At 40.7% G+C, this 18,618-nt stretch overlaps 1 protein-coding gene across 2 annotated transcripts in view; it reads right to left on the bottom strand.

The window, feature by feature from the left end:
- PUM3 (pumilio RNA binding family member 3) overlaps positions 1-8,677 on the bottom strand; it is a 50,595-nt gene extending 41,918 nt beyond the window's left edge. Inside the window, exons 1-3 of one of the 2 annotated variants that reach the window (XM_002819822.5) lie at positions 7,026-8,677; positions 1,687-1,778; positions 399-617 (exon numbers count right to left, since the gene is read on the bottom strand). In XM_002819822.5, coding sequence (XP_002819868.4) covers positions 399-617; positions 1,687-1,778; positions 7,026-7,135 — 421 coding nt within the window. In that variant the 5' untranslated portion in view covers positions 7,136-8,677. Of the gene's footprint in view, positions 1-398; positions 618-1,686; positions 1,779-2,472; positions 2,604-7,025 lie in introns of those variants that run through there. The other variant, XM_024252045.3, reaches the window with a different exon arrangement.
- Between the last annotated feature and the right edge of the window lie 9,941 nt (positions 8,678-18,618).

Here is an 18,618-nt window from a genome sequence, read left to right as displayed (position 1 = left end):
GTTTTTGTGTGTGCGCGCGTGTTTGTGTGTGTTTTGCCCTATCTCCTGGTACAATGCATAGAAAACTCAAATAATCGTTCAATGAATGAATAAATTTTAGCTTATAGAAAGAAATGTTTTATTGAGGTTCCACTGTATAAAGCCATTATAATTTAGCTTAACTCCATGGCTAAGGTAATTCAGAAAAGGGCTAAGAAATAAGAAACTCTAAGCACCAGAGGAAAATTGTGAGCATGAAAGATGCTTTGTTGTTTATTTAAGCCATCTACCTGTCCCAAAATGTTACCTGCCAAGGAATAAGAATGTGAGGTCTCTAACGCACCTCCAGAGTCCCTGGTACAATGGTTCAGGCAGGGCAAGGGCTCTGCAAAGATCATGCTGAACGAATCAGAACTTACCATCGCTTTTACCATCTGGCTGGAATTTTCTCTTCTTGTTGAATTTATTTGCCTGCTGGAATTTGTTCTTTGGTGATTTGTCCCCTTGCTGCTTATTCTTGAACTGCTTCACACCCTTTTTCCCAAGTTTGGTGATACTTTTCTCAAAGTTCCTAGATGTGATTTTAGGTCCACCTTCTTTAGCAACTTTTCTTGGAAATGTCTTTGAAGAACCAGAATCTAGTGACAATAATAAGTTCAATGATTCTGGGCCCAAATCTCTTTTATCTATTGGATTACATTCATTACAGAAAATTATACTCTTTAATCCTAATATCATGTCTTACTCTCAAATATGCAACATATAGCCTTTTGAGTAGAACTGAATTTAAACAATCAAAACAAAAATAAAAAATTCTTTCCTTGATTATAAAACTAATACAGGTTCATGACCAAAAAAAACAAAAAAAACAAAAAAAAACAAAACTACCTAGAGAGTAGAGAAATGTAAAATAAAAGCTACCAATGATTCTGCCACTAAAGGTAAACACTGGTGTCAGTTTGGTATGTTTCTCTAGTTTTAAGCATATAGCAGAGCTATTATTTATATACCTTTGTATTCTGCTTTAATGATGGTCTACACAGAATTTTCAAGAGTTCAATAACAAAAGAAGTCTAAGAATAAAATGAACATTCTTGAAATTTGGAAAGTATATCATAAGGACATCTAAAATGTTAATTTAAAAATTTTCTAGTTTTAAGAAAATAAAATTTTAAAGCCTATAATAAAATTATTTAACAAAAACTTTTGGTCAAGAAGGCTTACAAATTAGTACCTAACAAATAAGATGCAAACAGTAATGGCTAACATTAAGGAAACATTAGTCATTTGTATAGTTCCCTGACTTTTCTATTTTACAATACTGACACCTGATGGAATAATAAAGACATCACCATTATAAATTCTGAACCTAAAAGTATCTGGCTTATGAGCAGTATGTATTAAACAGTCCTAATTTATCAAATGTTAAAATAAAACGTATGGTGAACTAGTGTGAATAAAATAAGGCAACAGCAGCAACAACTGAGATAAGGAGTCTTTCATGAGTAAGGCATTCCTCAACTATTCTGGCAATTTCTTAAGTGTCTAAATGTCATGAGCAACATGTTATCTCATACACAATAACATATACTTCTTCCTACTATTTTAATCCTAATCCTAGCCAATGAATACAGATTGAAATTTACTACATGCCCTCCCATCCCCCAATTATAATAGCCAAACACCCACATGGGAAGCATATCTTACCACTATTTTTATGAAATCTGTTTTTTTCTTGTCCTGTCTTTGTATTCTTTCCTGTGAATTGCTTTTTCCCTTTGACTTCCATTGCAGCAACTCTGGAAAACAAAAACCAAAACCAAGAACAATCACTGCAGTTCTCTTCATCAAATAAGAGTTGTTATGTAGTCATTGCCACATTTAGTCCTTCAGTCTACAAATACAATACAAATCAGCCAGATATAGGATGGGCAACTACTTAAATCCAGCAATTATGCAATCACTGACTCAGATTTTAAAACTGAAAATGAACAAGGTATCAATAAAAAAAACTAAGAACAACACACACCCTGGCCAGTGTTTGATATATCTGGAGGCATCACTTCACTTCCACAATAGTACTGGCTAAAAATAGACCACTGTTGACACTAAGTATAATAAGCATCAGAGTTTGCATTTTGTAACCTGGGAAGACTAGGGGATGAATAACTGACAAAATTATCGCTTGATTTCCTAGAGCCTAAAAAGCCAGGAACAAACAATAGGCTGCACGTACCACTACATGCATTTAATATAAGAAAATAAAGATTATCTGAAATATTTCTATGTAATCCAACATAGCTAAAACAAAGATTAGCATCCAGTGTTTAATTTGTGATTGTTTTAGAGGCAGCCAAGTAATTGGCAGTGAACTCCAAAATAAGATGTTGAAATAGTTAATATTTCATTGAAAGGAATCTGTCTAATAGGCGCTTTATAGGCTACTGAGACACCATGGTGCACAGGATAAACAAGTTATAACCCCTCACCTACCCAAGGTCCCTGAAAGCAGCAGAACAGATCAAGAGCAAAAGCCATTTGGCTCATTCTCCACTTTCCAAAGTTGGACGATCAACTCATTTGAAAGCTGACTGTAAACAACAGATGTTAGGGATCCCTAGACAACACCAGATATTTCTAGATTAGAATTGCCCATTCAAGAACTAATTTCTCAGGATATTACCATAAGAGAAAAGAAGGGTTCTGGGATAAAATATATTTGGGAAACAGTAAGTTAAATGACAACAATCAGCCCATAAGAAAAGGCTTTTCAGATTCTTTAATTTGCTAATATAAACAATCAATTGTCAAGCAAAGGCTAAAGGATGCAGGATTTTCCAACTCCAGTTGAACCACTTTTTCCTGGAACATCACAAGGGAACAGCAGAGTTCCAAGGAGTACTCTGGAAAGCGCTGTTCTAATCTAGACTTTTCTAATGATTTTGAAAAATGGACAGCCCCTGAATTACTCAGCTTCCTCAGGGCATTTAGAACTGAAGGGTCATATTATTTATTACTTGGCTATGGCCATCATAACCATACCTGCATCTCTCAGCTCTTCTACACCTGTAGTTTTCTAAGAATCCATTCATTTACATGTTTTCTCCATATGTTTGTTCTAATTTTTATATTGAAATAATTTTAGCTTTACAAAAGAGTTGAAAAGATACACAGTTCACATACACCCTTTCCCCAGCTTCCCCTAATGTTAACATACAATTAACTAAGCTACAGAGTTGAGTTGGAGTTTACCAGTTTTTCCACTAATATCCTCTTTCTGTACCAGGATACACTGAATCTGGCCATCAAGTCTCCTTTGTATTTTATAGAATATTCCTCATTTGGGGTTTGCCTGATGTTTTCTCATGATTAGGCTAAGGTTACACATTTTTTGGAAGACTACCAGAGGTCAAGCTTTCTTCTGGTAGTACTCTATCAGGAGGTACATGACATTAACATGACTTATTACTGTTTATGTTAACCGTGTTCACTTGGTCAAAGTAGTGTTTTCCAGGTTTCTCCACTGTAAAGTTGCCACTTTAACCTTTCCATCTTTATTAGATCCAAGCCACCAAGTCCAGCCCAAACTCAGAGGAAAATTAAGCTCCACTTCCCAGAAGGAGGGGTACTAAAGAATCCAGGCATATGTTAAACTACCACAGCAATTAATAAACATTTTAGACAAGATGTTTGGAGAATATGTAGACATTCTATGTCCTCCTAAGTTTTACCTGCTAACTTTAGCATTTGCCAGTGGATTTCGCCTGCAGCAATTACTGCGTTTAAATGGTGATCTTCTATTTCTCTTATTACTTTTGCCTTTGTTATTCTCAACTTTTCTGTAGGGAAGACTTGTCCCATCTTTTCCATCTATTTACTTGTATCATATAGTCTCAGATATTTATTTCATTCCTTGGTTATAATCCAATACCATTGTTATTTTGTTGCTCAAATAATTCTAGCTCCAGCCAGTGGGAAGTTTTTCAGCTTGCTTCTGTGTCTTTTTGACATGGCCCAACTGTTTTGTTTTGTTTTTTAAAGCACACCCTTATTTCCTGGCACTAGCTCCAGGTTCATTCTGTATCTTCCTTAACCCAGCCCTGAAATCAGCCACTTCTCTAAGGAATCCTGGTTCCTTTCATTAAGAATGGTATTTAAAAACCAAGATCTGAGTGCTAGGCACACTTGTTGTCACTGAGGTGTCCCTGTTTCTACATCCTTTCAGCAGACAGATTCAGGAAACACACATATGTATGTTAACTTATGCATATGCACATACCTATATTTATTTTTATATCTATTAAAATAACATGAAGCTCATACTGATGTTTCCAAATCTAATCAAGCACCACATATTTTATTCTAGGCATCTCCTCTTGCTCATTTGTAACTACTTTCTCTGACAGTGAGCAACCTGCTTCCCACAATCTACAATTTATTTATACATATGTTCCACCCTACTATACATGCATAGTTTCAGAATTGCTAACCTGTACCCCATGAGAAATAAATTTAGAATGACAGTACAGTTTTGATGTACAATTCTTTTTTGTATCCATTCAAAATACTTTTCCAAAGTTACTTAGAGGCTTGCATGGTGGCTCACACCTGTAATCCCAGCACTTTGGGAGGCTGAGGCGGGGGGATTACCTGAGGTCAGGAGTTCAAGACCAAACCCCATCTCCCCATCTCTACGAAAAACACAAAATTTAGCTGGGCATGGTCGTGGTGCACACATGTACTCCCAGCTACTCAGGGGGCTGAGGCAGGAAAATCACCTGAACCCAGGAGGCAGAGGCTGCAGCGAGCTGAGATTGTGCCACTACACTCCAGCCTGGGCAACAGAGTGAGACTCTATTTCAAATGTTAAACTACCATAGCAATTAATAAACATTTCAGACAAGATGTTTGGAGAATATGTAGACATCCTACCTCCTCATAAGTTTTACTTGCCAACTTTAGCATTCAAGTCAGTGTATTCTGCCTGCAGCAATTACTGCTGCAGGCCAAAAAAAAAAAAAAAAAAAAAAAAGCTACTTAGATCAGCCCTTCAGCCCCTCACCCTCTTTAGTGAAGTTACATGTTTATAATATAGTTTAACTGATTTGTCACAGTCTGCATTCCATCCCCAGAAATGCTGGCAGATTTATTAAATGTGCATATAGTCAAGTTTACTCTTTCTGGTGTATAATTCTACGGGCTTCAACAAATGGCTAAGAGTCACGCATCCACTACCACAGTATCTTACAGAAAAGTCCTGTCACTCTAAAAAGTCCTCTGGTACAGCTCCTTTGTAGTCAACTCCTTCCCTCTTCCCTGACTGCCAATGATTAGGTTTTTCACTCCTGTTTTGTCTTTTCCAGAATGGCATTCATATACATGGAATCATACAATATGAAACTTTTTGAGTCTTGCTTTTTGCACTCGGCAAAATGCAATTTGCTTTGCTTGGGAACCCTGTACCTTCGTAATCAATCATCACATTCCATAGTGTCTCTTGGAATTGGCCCCCCTTTTTCCTTTCCCTCTGTTACCCCATTCAGGCTCCTGTTACCTCTTGCTCAGTTTTGTTTAGATCCTATCTGCTTTGATCCACTTTCTGCTGCCTGATTAACCTTCCACTAGCACACCTATTTTATGTCATTTCCATGCTCCAATAGCTTCAAAGCTTTCCCACTGCCTTCAGGAAAAAGTTCCAACTCAGGTATTCACAGCCATTCAAAATGTGGTCTTAATTCACCCCACTCATCACCACCACACAGGAGCCACTATTCTTTATCAGAATACTGAAGTTTAAAGCCATTCTCTCTACCAACACAATTTCTACCCATCCTTCAAATTCAGTTTAAATGACATTTTCTTATAGACCAACCTCTAAATGTTAGCATTCCTCAAATCTTTGTCCTAGGGAACTTCCCTTCTCTCTCCACACTTCTCCCTAGGTGGTCTCATCCAATCTCCTGGCTTTTTATGCTGAGTACTCCCAAATCATGTCTCCATTATGAACCTCTCCTTGGGGTCCAAACTTGTGTATAACTGCTTATCTGATACCTCTAATTATGTGTCTAACAGGAACCTTATCCTTAATATGTCCAAAACATAATTCTCTATGTTGTTCTTTATGTTATTGTTGTTTGCCCCACAAACAACAATATACTATTTTTCCCTGCCCTATCGTCCTCCATCTCAGCCAATGGCACATCATCTACTTTACTGCTCAAGTAAGAAAACTTAGTTACCCTTGACATTTTCCTCTCTCGTCTGCCACGCTGAACCATAAGTTAGTTCTCTTAAATGCCCCTTAAGTCACCACCCTAATGCAAACTATTACCAATACAATCTCTTGAGCTTCCAAATTTAATACATTTTCTAAAGAGAACCAGGGCCTATTCATAATTCTCACTTGCTTATAAGTCTTCAATGTTTTCTACACATGGTAATAGGAACGGAAATGTTTTCCTATTGCACAGAAAAAAAAATTTCCCATCATGACCTTCAAGGCCCTAGAGAACCTAGTACCACTCTATCCGGCTAACTTTATCTAGTACTCTAACTATACTCCTTCCTAGCTCCCATCTCAGGAACTTAGCCCATTATTGCCTCTGCTTGAAGTACTCCCTGAGCTTCCAGATCTCCGCTTAAAGATCACTTCTTCAGACTCCACCATCTCCCAACTCAGCATCCAGTTCGTTTCCTCCCTGCACTTATAATCTGCGTACATTCAGGCACACCACCTAGCACTGGAGTTGGTGTTTGTGAAGCAGCACAGACAGGCTGATCAGGCCGAGCACGGGCTGGGATTCTAGAGTGAAGCTAGTCCAGTCTAACCCAGCACGGAGTCTAACCCAGCACGGAGGGCAACGTGGTGGGAGAGGTCGGAGTCCCGCCCTTCTTGCCAGGCTCCAGTCAGTCCCAAACTCCTAGCCCAGAAAGAGGCCAGAGGAGACTGCCCAGTGGACAACAGCCCCGGGAGACCTTCCCGACTTCCAGCGCCCGGCAGGGTGCGAATCCCTCCCAGGAGCGACCGCTGAGCTTGCCACACTCACCGCACACGTGGGACAGAAACAGCTCGCGCAGCGGATCCCGACCGCCTCTCCGCTTCCGCTTCCGCTTCCGCTTCCTTGCCTTGCTCCGCCCCCTGGCTGCTTTTTTTCATCTTCCGCGGCGGATGAGGGACTTACCAGACTTACCAGATCAGGTGGAGCTTACCAGACAATACAAAAATTCGGAATTTCTATTGGTCCGCTGCTGTTATGCCTCCTCTTGAGGCGCGAGGATTTTGGCCCTTGAAAGAATCCGTCGGGCAGAGGACGCGACAACGGCCACGGGAAATGACGTCATTAACCCTGTGGCTTCCGTGCTGGAAAGAAAGGGAGAGCTCTTGCGAAGCAGAACAGGCTGCTGAAGGAGAGACTTGGCTGGCGCGATTAATAAGAGGCCTGCATCCCGTAGCCTGAACAAATATTGAAGTACCTAAAGTTTCTAAAGTGTGTTAATTTGCATACTTCCTCAGCAGTCCAGCGTGGAGTCGATTTGAATTGTAATACCGTATGCTAGCTGTGTGGCTCTGGGAAAATTACACAGTTTTTATGAGCTTTGGCTTCCTGATCAATAAAATAGAAATAATTAAGTTATACTTGCAAAGCGATTAGCATGGAACGCTCTCAATAAATGTTTGCCATTTTTAGTGTCTGCTCGTGCCTGGAAAGTGCTGTTATTCCATTTTGTACTTCAGGAAATAAGATTGTGGTTAGGATGTATGCCCCATTTTCCAGATGAAGAAACTGACACCACAAACTTGGTCGTGTCAAGCAACAGAATTTTATTCTTTAACAGTTCTAGAGGCAAGAATTCCAAAATCAAGCTGTTGGCAGAGCCCTGCACCTTTTGAAGGCTCTAGGGGAGAATGCTTTGCTTCTTCAGCTTCTAATGGTTCCAGGCGGTCCGTGGCTTGTTGTTGCATGACTCCAATCTCAGCCTGTCTTCTAATGGCCTTCTCCTGTGCCTGTGTCACTTCTCTGTGTGTTTTTAGGACACTGAACATTGAATTTAGAGTTCACGGGGATAATCCAAGATCATCTCATCTGGAGGTCCTTAATCACATCTGCAAAGGCCCTTTTCCCAAATAAGGTCACTTTCACGTGTTCTGGGAGTTAGGACATACACATATCTTTTGGAGACTATTCAACCCACTACATCTGTAAAGTTGAGGAACTGGCACTTGATCCCAGGTGCCAGACTTCAGATTTTACTATCTTCCAACTTACTCCGTTTTCTGGCCACTAAGGAGTTAGAATTGAAACTGGTAATTTAGTAGACTGTATGCTTCTTGATGACAGGGGCCATCATTACTTTCCAGGCACTTATCTCACTATGCAGCACATAGATATTTGATAAGTTCTTGTTGTCTACCTTAACTGTTACTGGTTTACATTTCAGCTCATTTAAGTCTCATAAGAACAGTTTTAAATAGGTCTTTTCTCATTTTACAGAGAAAGGCAAAACACAGTAGCTTTGGTCCAGTGAGCCTGACTCTAAACTCAACGTGGCTGCCTCCGTACTGCTTTCAATAATTCAGTAAGTGCTAAGAGAAGAGAATATGGAACAGGAATTGCAGGAGGCCCATCAGCTGTGCCTTTTGGGCAAATAGCATAGTGGTGGAGATATTAGACACCTTGAAACACCTGACAAGTAAATGCTGGCCAAAAAGAAAAAAAAAATCGCAGAATACACCCTATCACACAACCCTGGGAAGGGATACGTTTGTGTTTTCAACTCGACAGATAGCAGCACCCCATATCCTTGAAGATAGGTCCATGTAGTTGTCTTAAGCATCTACACCAAAACCCTAGTATTCATTTGCCTTTTCACCAGGGAGGAAAAAAAAAATGTTATCACACACCAAAGCCCTTATTATTAAAAACGTTTTTATCAAGTCTTATGTGAAAGTGGATTGATTTGGCTTTTTTTTTTTTTTTTTTGGAGTGAATTGAAAGCATCGTGTGGTTTTGCAGAACAGCACAAAAAAAGTTTATCCTGTATTTTTTTTTTTTGTCAAGCAAACCCATTAATTCTTCAAATATCTAATGATCTAAATGTAGACCACTAGGTGTACTCCTACAAGCCTAAGATGCTCTTCCTGCGTGATACACAATTTAATCAGAGCAACTAGACTTGCACACATCCAAGAGGTTAATAACAGTACTATAGCAATGCAATGAAGAGCATTGAGGTTAGAATCAAAGGAACCTGGCTTACAATCTAAATTCTGTATGGCCAAGGACAAGATAGTTAACTTGTATGGGCCTCAGTTTCTGCACATGTAAAATGGGAATAACAACACTTGTTTCTGGAGTTGCTGTGAGGCTTAAAAGTGATAATATCTTAAAGTTCTTAGCCAATAGTAAATGTTGAGTGATTCGTAGCTTAAGAGAGAACCAAGGTGTAACCATTTGAAATACTTTGGGGCTGGGCGCTGTGGCTCACACCTGTAATCCCAGCAGTTTGGGAGGCCAAGGCAGGTGGATCACCTGAGGCCAGGAATTCAAGGCCAGCCTGGCTAACATGGTGAAACCCCATCTCTACAAAAATACAAAAATTAGCCGGGTGTGGTGGTGCATGCCTGTACTCCCTGCTACTCCGGAGGCTGAAGCACGGAGAATCGCTTGAACTGGAGAGGCGGAGGTGCAGTGAGTGGATGGAGATTGTGCCACTGTACTCCAGCCTGGGCGACAGAGTGAGACTCTGTCTCAGAAAAAAAAAGAAAAAAAAATACATCTGACTTCACATAACGGAAAGTTCAGCTAATGGTGGCTTAAGCAATCATTTTCTTAACATAAAAATTTGGAAGGTACTTGGTTGTTGTAGTTCAATGACACAACAATGTCATCAAAGACCCAAGCTCTTCCAGTCTCTGTTCTACCACCATCCTCAATGTTGACATTTTATTCTCCCATTTACTGCTTTTTGATTGCAAGATGTACTCCTCAGTTTCCGTATTTATCTAAGAGTTCAGGGCTAGTGAAAGTGGAGAAAGAAATGAAATCCACTTTTTCCTCCCAGTGGGGTTCTGTCCTTTTATCCCAGAAGGAAAAGACCCAGCAGGAGTCTCCCTTCTATTTCAGTGCCAAGAACTGGATTACACAGCCACCCCAGAATTGAAAGACCATCAGGTATAATGTTAACCAGGCATTTGGATTTCATTCTTTTTCTAGTACTCTGGTAAAATTAAAGGTCACTTAGCAAATATGCTTTTATCCAGCAGTAGAGATTTAATTTGTGACTTAAACTAATCTGGTTTAAAAACTTAAAATAACTATAGTATCCCAGGTGGTGGATAGCAATCTGGGCAGCGCATTGAATCACCTGTGGAGTTTTTGTTTTTGTTTCTTTAAATAGCAGTAATTCTGATTTAATTGGTCTGGAGTGGGACCTGAGCATTGAGAATTTGGTGCCTAGATCATGCTAACATGCAGCTAAGGTTAAGACCCAGTTATTTAAGGAATGGGGTTCAAGTTTTGTTTGTTTGTTTGAGACAGAGTCTTGCTCTGTCACCCAGGCTGGAGGGCAGTGGTACGATCTCAGCTCACTGCAACCTCCGCCTCCCGGATTCAGGCAGTTCTCCTGCCTCAGCCTCCCAAGTAGCTGGGACTACAGGCGTGCACCACCAGGCCCGGCTAATTTTTGTATTTTTAGTAGAGACGGTGTTAGCCAGGGTGGGCTTGGACTCCTGACCTCAGGTGATCCACCTGCCTTGGCCTCCCAAAGTGCTGGTATTACAGGTGTGAGCCACTGCCCCAGGCCTGTTGATTTGACTTTTTAGTTAACTAGGGGTTAAATCTCCTGGTTCCTCTTTGTATTGCAGGCACCAGAATTTAAGAATTAAATATACAATATTCTTCTCTCTGTAAGTAGAACATTGGAGAGAACTGTATCTTTCTTGCTGATTGAGTTCTCCTAAAGTGATTTAATACCATTAGATGTTAAAAAATGATTTAAATTTGAACTATACACTTTCAAACATATTCTGGAAAATGTTTGCTTCTTTTTTCAATTTCAAATAATTTTGCACAATTTTCTTTTCTTCATAAAAATAAAATAGGTTAAGGTGTCAGCTCCCATACATCTTCCCCTTCCCAAAATCAATTCTCTGGAGTTCTAATTAGTGGATTTTTAATGAACTGTGTTGTTTTTCTGTTTCTCAAATGCATAAGCAGAGATAGAGGGCATGTTACTGATATAAAGCATAAGTGATATTTTGGCAAGGATTGGGCTTTATTTTAAGGACCTATTAGAATCATAAATCCATGGAAACGGAGCAGTTGCCAACACATTTTTCTTTAGTGAAAAAGAACTGCTTCTGAATAGTGTACATTATGTTTTCCAATATCATACATTTGCTACAAAGTGCACTAATGTAGTCTAAACATTAATTGAGCATTCATAATGCTGTAGTTGCTGTCTAGTAAACACAGTATTAACCTTGTCCTATTTTGTTTTCTTTGATGACAAACTTTGGAGCAGCAGAAAATTATATGGCTAAGACGTAAGTTTATCTGATTGTAGTAGTCTCACCTTAATAAAAGCTTGTGTCAGCACATGATGGAGAAATGAAATAAAAAGTAGGTAATATCACTTAAAGCCCAAGAATTGTCACTTATACACAGTGCATTTATAATGCGCTACGGTTTTGTCAAACAAAACTCCTCAAGCAACACATACTAGCTTCAGTTTTTTGTCTAGGATAAGAACAATTAATATGTTGGCATTTTAAGTTTTTAAAATTCTGCTTTCAGGCTTGATAAAAGTTATTTCCTTTGGAAAGTATCAATTAGTTTTTTCTTGTGATTTCCCTAATTTGTGAACAATGAAGACTTGATAACCAAGCATATATTTTATTAGGTGAACAAATAAGAAACTTGTTCGTTTCAAATATGAATAAAGAATAATTTTCTTGCAAATCAAAACCACAATGAGATACCATCTCATACCAGTTAGAATGGTGATCATTAAAAAGTCAGGAAACGACAGGTGCTGGAGAGGATGTGGAGAAATAGGAACGCTTTTACACTGTTGGTGGGACTGTAAACTAGTTCAACCATTGTGGAAGACAGTGTGGCGATTCCTGAAGGACCTAGAACTAGAAATACCATTTGACCCAGCGATCCCATTACTGGACATATACCCAAAGGATTATAAATCATGCCGCTATAAAGACACATGCACACGTATGTTTATTGTGGCACTATTCATAATAGCAAAGACTTGGAACCAACCCAAATGTCCAACAATGATAGACTGGATTAAGCAAATGTGGCACATATACACCATGGAATACTATGCAGCCATAAAAAAGAATGAGTTCATGTCCTCTGTAGGGACATGGATGAAGCTGGAAACCATCATTCTGAGTAAACTATCGCAAGGACGAAAAACCAAACACCGCATGTTCTCACTCATAGATGGGAATTGAACAATGAGAACACTTGGACACAGGGTGGGGAGCATCACACACTGGGGCCTGTCATGGGCTGGGGGGATGGGGGAGGGATATTACATTAGGAGATACACCTAATGTAAATGACGAGTTAATGGGTACAGCACACCAACATGACACATGTATGCATATGTAACCTGCACGTTGTGCACATGTACCCTAGAACTTAAAGTATAATTAAAAAAATTAAAAATAGAAAAAAAAGAATTTTCTAATTATTCCTCCCACTTTTTAAAATTATAGAAATTTCATGTTGGTACTTAGAATAATGATCTAGCTCTACTTACCTACCCAATATTCCTCTCTTCCTTTTTTTTTTTTTTTCTTTTTTGGAGAGACAGGTTTTGCTATGTTGCCCAGACTGGTCTTGAACTCTTGACCTCAAGTGATCCTCCCACCTTGGTCTTCCAAAGTGCTGGGATTAATGGGCATGAGCAGCTGTGCCCAGCCTACCTCTTCCTTTTAAGATGAAGAAAAAAATTAACCCACTTGCTCAAACCTATTATGTCAGTTTAAATTCTCCAGGAAGCAGATGTCAAGATAGAATTAGGAGGCCAAAAGACATGTTGTGAGAAAAACTTCACAATAAGATGAGGGGAGAGGAAATAGCAGTAAATAGGGAGCACCTGATACCATGATACAGATCTGACGCATGTCGAGAGAGAGGCAGAAGGAAGGAGGATGTGGTAGAAAGTCTTCAGACTGTAGTAAAGCTCTGAGAAAGCCTGGGCAAGGCCAGCATGGCACTGCAGAGCAAAGATTTCTCCTTAAAGGAAAGCTAAATTGAGTAGGAAAGGCCTAGCTCAAGTACCCCTGCTGTGCTTAGTCACTGGCTGGGAGCAACCCAGGGAGTGCATGGCTTCAGCATGAATGCTGCGGTGGATGCTGAAGTTGTGGCAGCTGGAGGCATCAGCTAACTACACCTCTCGCAGCCGGTTCTCTCTTGAAAGGAGATTGGAGCAGTTCACTCCATGGCTGCCAGGGTCTCCCCCTCATAGCACAGGGCTATTTCTCCATCTGTGTTTGCGGAGCGGCTCCTCCATTGTTCCTATGGCCCTCTGCTCAGGAGGGGAAAGTTAGAAGAGAGAGACCAGGGGGACAAAGTATAGTCTCCTGGGGGCTGCAGCAAGTAGTCATCATCTCACTCCAGCACTATCCATTCTAAATTCACCTCATCCTTGGCTATTAGCTTGGCAGGTCTTGATGACTAATCTGGTCATGTGACTTAAACCATTGGTTTTACAGGGTCTGAGACTCTAGTAATCATAGCCTCTAAGCCAAGGGTTGCTTCCTATGTTCATTTACCATTACAGTGGGGGCTAAGGAGAACTGAGAGACACCTAAGTGGATCGCCTAGGTTCTATATGTATTCCTCCATGTCTCAGTTGACCAAAAGCAGTCCTCCCTCTTCTAGTTATCAGAGTTAATCACACTTGCCCAGATGGAGACGCCCCTTCTTACCTGTTAATCTTGTACACAGGGAGTCCAAAATGTCCAGGAGACATCCGTAGTTCAATGAAACTCTTGCTCTGTCCCCTGGCAAGAGTGTGTCTCCTTTGAAGACAAGGACTTCTAAACCCGCAGAGCCCAGAGTTATGGTGACAGGAAACATGCATTTCCCCAGAGGGCCATTGAAAATAATGGTAAGAATGATGATTCCTGCTTCTTTCCCTTGGTTCCTCGACCCATGTATTCTTATTAGGAGCATAGCACTCTATGGAGATCTCTGATTTATTTATTCTGCATTCTGGAGGATAGCACCTCCTTTTTATAGACTATTGCCTGTCAACTGGTTCTCCAGCTGTGCCTTCGATAGGCCACTGAAATATTCTATTGTGGGTTGGTTGCCTCTTGATGGAGCATCTGTGATGCGATCTGGGAATCACACAACCATGGGCTCACTCCTGCGCCCACTTTGCTGTCAGTTGTGGCCCCTGTTTGGATGCTATGTTACATAGGATTACATGCTTGTGGGTCACGCACTGCATAAACGTCTGGATATTGATGCTGGCTGAGGCTCTGTGGGTAGGAAAGGCAAACTCATATTTGGAATAAGACTGTCCCACTGAGGGGAAACTGTTGGCCCTTCCAGAATAAAAGGAGCCCAAATGTTGTCAAGTTGCCACCGAGTGGCTTGCTGGTCTCTTTAGGAAATAGGGCCATATCAGGAGTGCTGCATTTGTTCCTGTTGCTGGAAGACTCTACATTTAGAGGAAGCAGCAGTTAGATTGGCCTTGGTGAGTATAAGTTCACGCTATTGGGCACATTTGTAGCCCTCACCTCTGCCATTGTGTTCACTCTATTCATGTGTCCATCATGCCCAATGCTGAAGACTGACCAATGTCAACTGGCCACGATATTTTGTCTACTTAATTGTTCAATGTTTCTCCTTTAGTGGATGCTTTCTGATGGGTATTAGCACATGAAAATGTTATACTTTGTGTACATTCTCATCTGACTCCTGGAAGCTTCACCAAAGTGGCCTGTGCCTGAATTTTTGTAAGATTTCTCTCCTGCCCTCTGGAACACATGTTTCTTACCAAGATTCCTAGCATAGCAGCCATGTCTTCATTTTATTGATGTAATGGATCAAATGTGATATTCTACAGGATGTCCAGATGGTCCAGATCTCTTCGGACTATATTAAGACAGAGGGTGGGCGAGCTAACATAGCCCTGGTGCAAAACTGTAAATGAGTATCGTTGTTCATTCCAAGGAATGTGAACTGTTTCTGATCTTATTTTCCATCTATTTTTTTCCATCTTTTTTACCATCTGCTGTGGCAACTCAGGCATTTCACCTTTGCTCAGCAACTGGGCACTGCTTTTACTAGGCTTTGGAAAGCCACATAGCCATGTGTTTGTCCCATCCCTAGGGCCTTACCAGGGTGCTAAAAACCGTATCCTAAGAAAGTGACCCCAAGTCAATGCACTCTTGTTTGTTCACTTTTGTCTTCCAGCCCTTTGGTCAAGAACTCTCATAGTCCTGCCTCTGAGAACTCCCCAACTCTTGAAAGTAAATGCTGTAGGTAATTGTTGCAGGTCCTTTAGGGTACAATCTCTCTGTATCCTCATCAGGCCTGGTATTTCTCTGGGATTTGACCTCAGTTATTGGCTTGGCAGTCAGGAGAGGCATCTGGGGTAGCTCTGGGTGGGGTAAGAGGGCAGAAGTTGTCTTTCAGAAAGAGACCTCTGTGTTGTCTTTCTGCAGGAGGGAAGTTTAGATCTTAATAAGGCCCTAAAACAAAGATTCAAGTGCAAATGGCTTAGTCTGGGAATGTCTGTATGGGAATGGGGAGTGAGGCAGGGAACAGAAGATAACCAACATTGTCAAACAATTTACCATTGTGGGTAACTGAAGAGCCATCTTGTTAGGGAACTTTGGAAGCTAATGTAGTACATATACCTCAGAGATAGCCCACCCAAGGGGTCCAGAAGCTGGGGCATTCATAGATGAACTCCCGTCAGTCATTGGTTGACGACTGCTTCTAAGGGTGGGTGTGGGGGTAGTATTTCCCTAATATTTCTGGTCTGCTATATGAGCATCAACGTGGCATCTGGTGGCATCAGAGAAACTTTCAGAAAAAGATCCATCTGCTGGCAATTGAAGGCTGGACAATGTGTACTGAAGAGGCAAGGGTGGGGATTCGGACAGTCTACTGGCAGGATCCACTACAGGATTATTAACAGTGGATTATTTCAGTTTCCTCAGCAGACCAGACCAATGTGCTGATAGTAGGGAGTGAAAAGATAGAACAGATTTTATGAGCTTGTATAAAGGAATATTTTCAGGGATTGGTCTTAAAGACCCTTGTCTTATAAGGCAACCAGGGATTTTGGCCATTTAATGACTTCGGAGTTAGCCTCAAAAGAAATGTTATCCCACATGCATTATTCTTAATACAGTAGGGAAAATAAGTATTCACAAGATCAATCTTTTTAAAAAAAGGATCTGGGGAAAGGTGGAATAAACACACTAATGGAATAGTAGTGTAACGTACAGTCATGGGCCATATAATGCCATTTTAATCAACAACCGTCCACATATACAACAGTGGTTCTACAAAATTATAATGGAGCTAAAAATTCCTGTCACCTAGTGATGTCATTGCAGTCATAATGTCATAGCACAATTACTTAAAAAATTAATGTAACCTAAGTGTACAGTGTTTATAAAGTCTACAGCAGTATACCATAGTGTCCTAGGCCTTTCCATTCACTCACTCAGTGAGTCACCCACAGCAATTTCCAGTCTCGCACTCAATTCATGGTAAGTGCCCTAGGCAGGAGTACTATTTTTTATCTTTTGTATCATATTTTTACTGTACCTTTTCTGTTTACATATGTTTAAATACACATATACTGACCATTGTGTTACAATTGCCTACAGTTATGTAGCACAATAACATGCTGTACTGGTGTGTAGCCTAGGAGCAACAGGCCATACCATATAGCTTAGGTGTATAGTAGGCTGTACCACGTAGGTTTGTGTAAGTGCACCCTGTGATGTCCACACAATGATGAAACACATTTCTTTCTTTCTTTTTTTTTTTTTGAGACGGAATGTCTCACTCTTTTGCCCAGGTTGGAGTGCAGTGGCGCGATCTAGGCTCACTGCAGGCTCCTCCTCCCGGGTTCACGCCATTCTCCTGCCTCAGCCTCCCAAGTAGCTGGGACTATAGGCGCCTGCCACCATGCCCGACTAATTTTTTGTATTTTTAGTAGAGATGGGGTTTCACCATATTAGACAGGATGGTCTCGATCTCCTGACCTCGTGATCCGCCCGCCTCGGCCTCCCAAAGTGTTGGGATAACAGGCGTGAGCCACCGTGGCCAGCTGAAAGACATTTCTAACAACACATTTCTCAGAATGTATCCTTGTCTACACAACTGTACCTCAAACTCCAGACTTGCTCGTTTTAGCCATTCTGTCCTTTTCATAGAGATGAAACAAAAAATAAGAAATAATGAAAATCAAGAAACATTACCTAGGAATAAATGAAAAAAAATTAAAAGTACATTCTAACAGTTTGTTCAAATATTTCCAGCAGGAGCTTTTGAGAAAATCTCCCCCAAGTCTGATAATCAAAAAATAGAAGCATGAGCAAATAATATACTGAGGCATTAATTCAGTCTCATTCTCATAGCTGTAACAAAAAGAATGAGAGGTATTTTCCCTTTTCTTCACCCCTTGGCTCATCAGCAAGACAGAACAGACTTTAAAAGAAAAGAATATAAAAGAAAGAAAAAGGAAAGCCGGGCTCCTTGAAGAATGGACCTGAGATGTCCAAGAGGGAAAGCATTCCAGGTGTCAGGGAGCAGTGCAGGTGGTGATGGGACTGCAGTGGAGGTGGAAGTGGGGGTCGGTGGGCAGGACTCCCGCAATGTAGGGGAACACAAGGTGGAGCAGAAGGGAATGCCTCTGAGGGTCCAAAGGGCTTGGGGAATGAGCATTTCTTTGACAATCACAACGAACTAAAGATTAAAGACTCTGTCCCTTGATTTTTTTTCTGGCAGTTAAAGCCCTGTGGGACTCTTCATGATGTATGAGAGAGGGAGGGACTTCTAGAGACACTACTGAAAATATTCCACCACCTCTAGTGGGTGGCAGCTTAGCCAAATCTTTTCAATTTAGAAAAAAAAAAAAAGCTGATTCTTGCAGCAAATTCATACCTGCAACAGAAGGAATAACTAAGACATACCCTATACTTAAAAAAAAACCCCGCTTTTTTGCAATTATGTGCTGAGAAGCACCACACCTGGGAGGGCAATGAGTGATATTTTGCCAGGTTTATGGCTGGAATCATCCTCCCCATGACTATTCTCAGACTTTGTCCATCAGTGTAGGTGCCTAGACATTCTCAGCAACCTAAGAAGATTTGATTTTCCCCACTCTTCTTCTGAATTATTTTCTATCCTCTAGAAATTGACACGTGAACAAGAATGGGTACACATGACCAAGGAGAATGGAGATCTTTTAAAGGTATATATTTGAAAATAATGAGAAAGGATGAAGAGAAAGCAAAGCACAAAGGTCAAGAAGATAAAACAGAAGAGGAGGATGAGAAGAGTAGAAAAGGGAAGTGGAGGAAAAGGTGAAGAGTAGAAAGGCAGAGGAAGAAGAGAGGGAAGAGAGGCTAGGCCA

Source organism: Pongo abelii, chromosome 13 (assembly GCF_028885655.2).
Source record: "Pongo abelii isolate AG06213 chromosome 13, NHGRI_mPonAbe1-v2.0_pri, whole genome shotgun sequence".
Classification (NCBI taxonomy): domain Eukaryota; kingdom Metazoa; phylum Chordata; class Mammalia; order Primates; family Hominidae; genus Pongo; species Pongo abelii.
The sequence above is the reverse complement of the archived record's forward strand: the minus strand, read 5'-3'. Positions and strand labels throughout refer to the sequence as shown.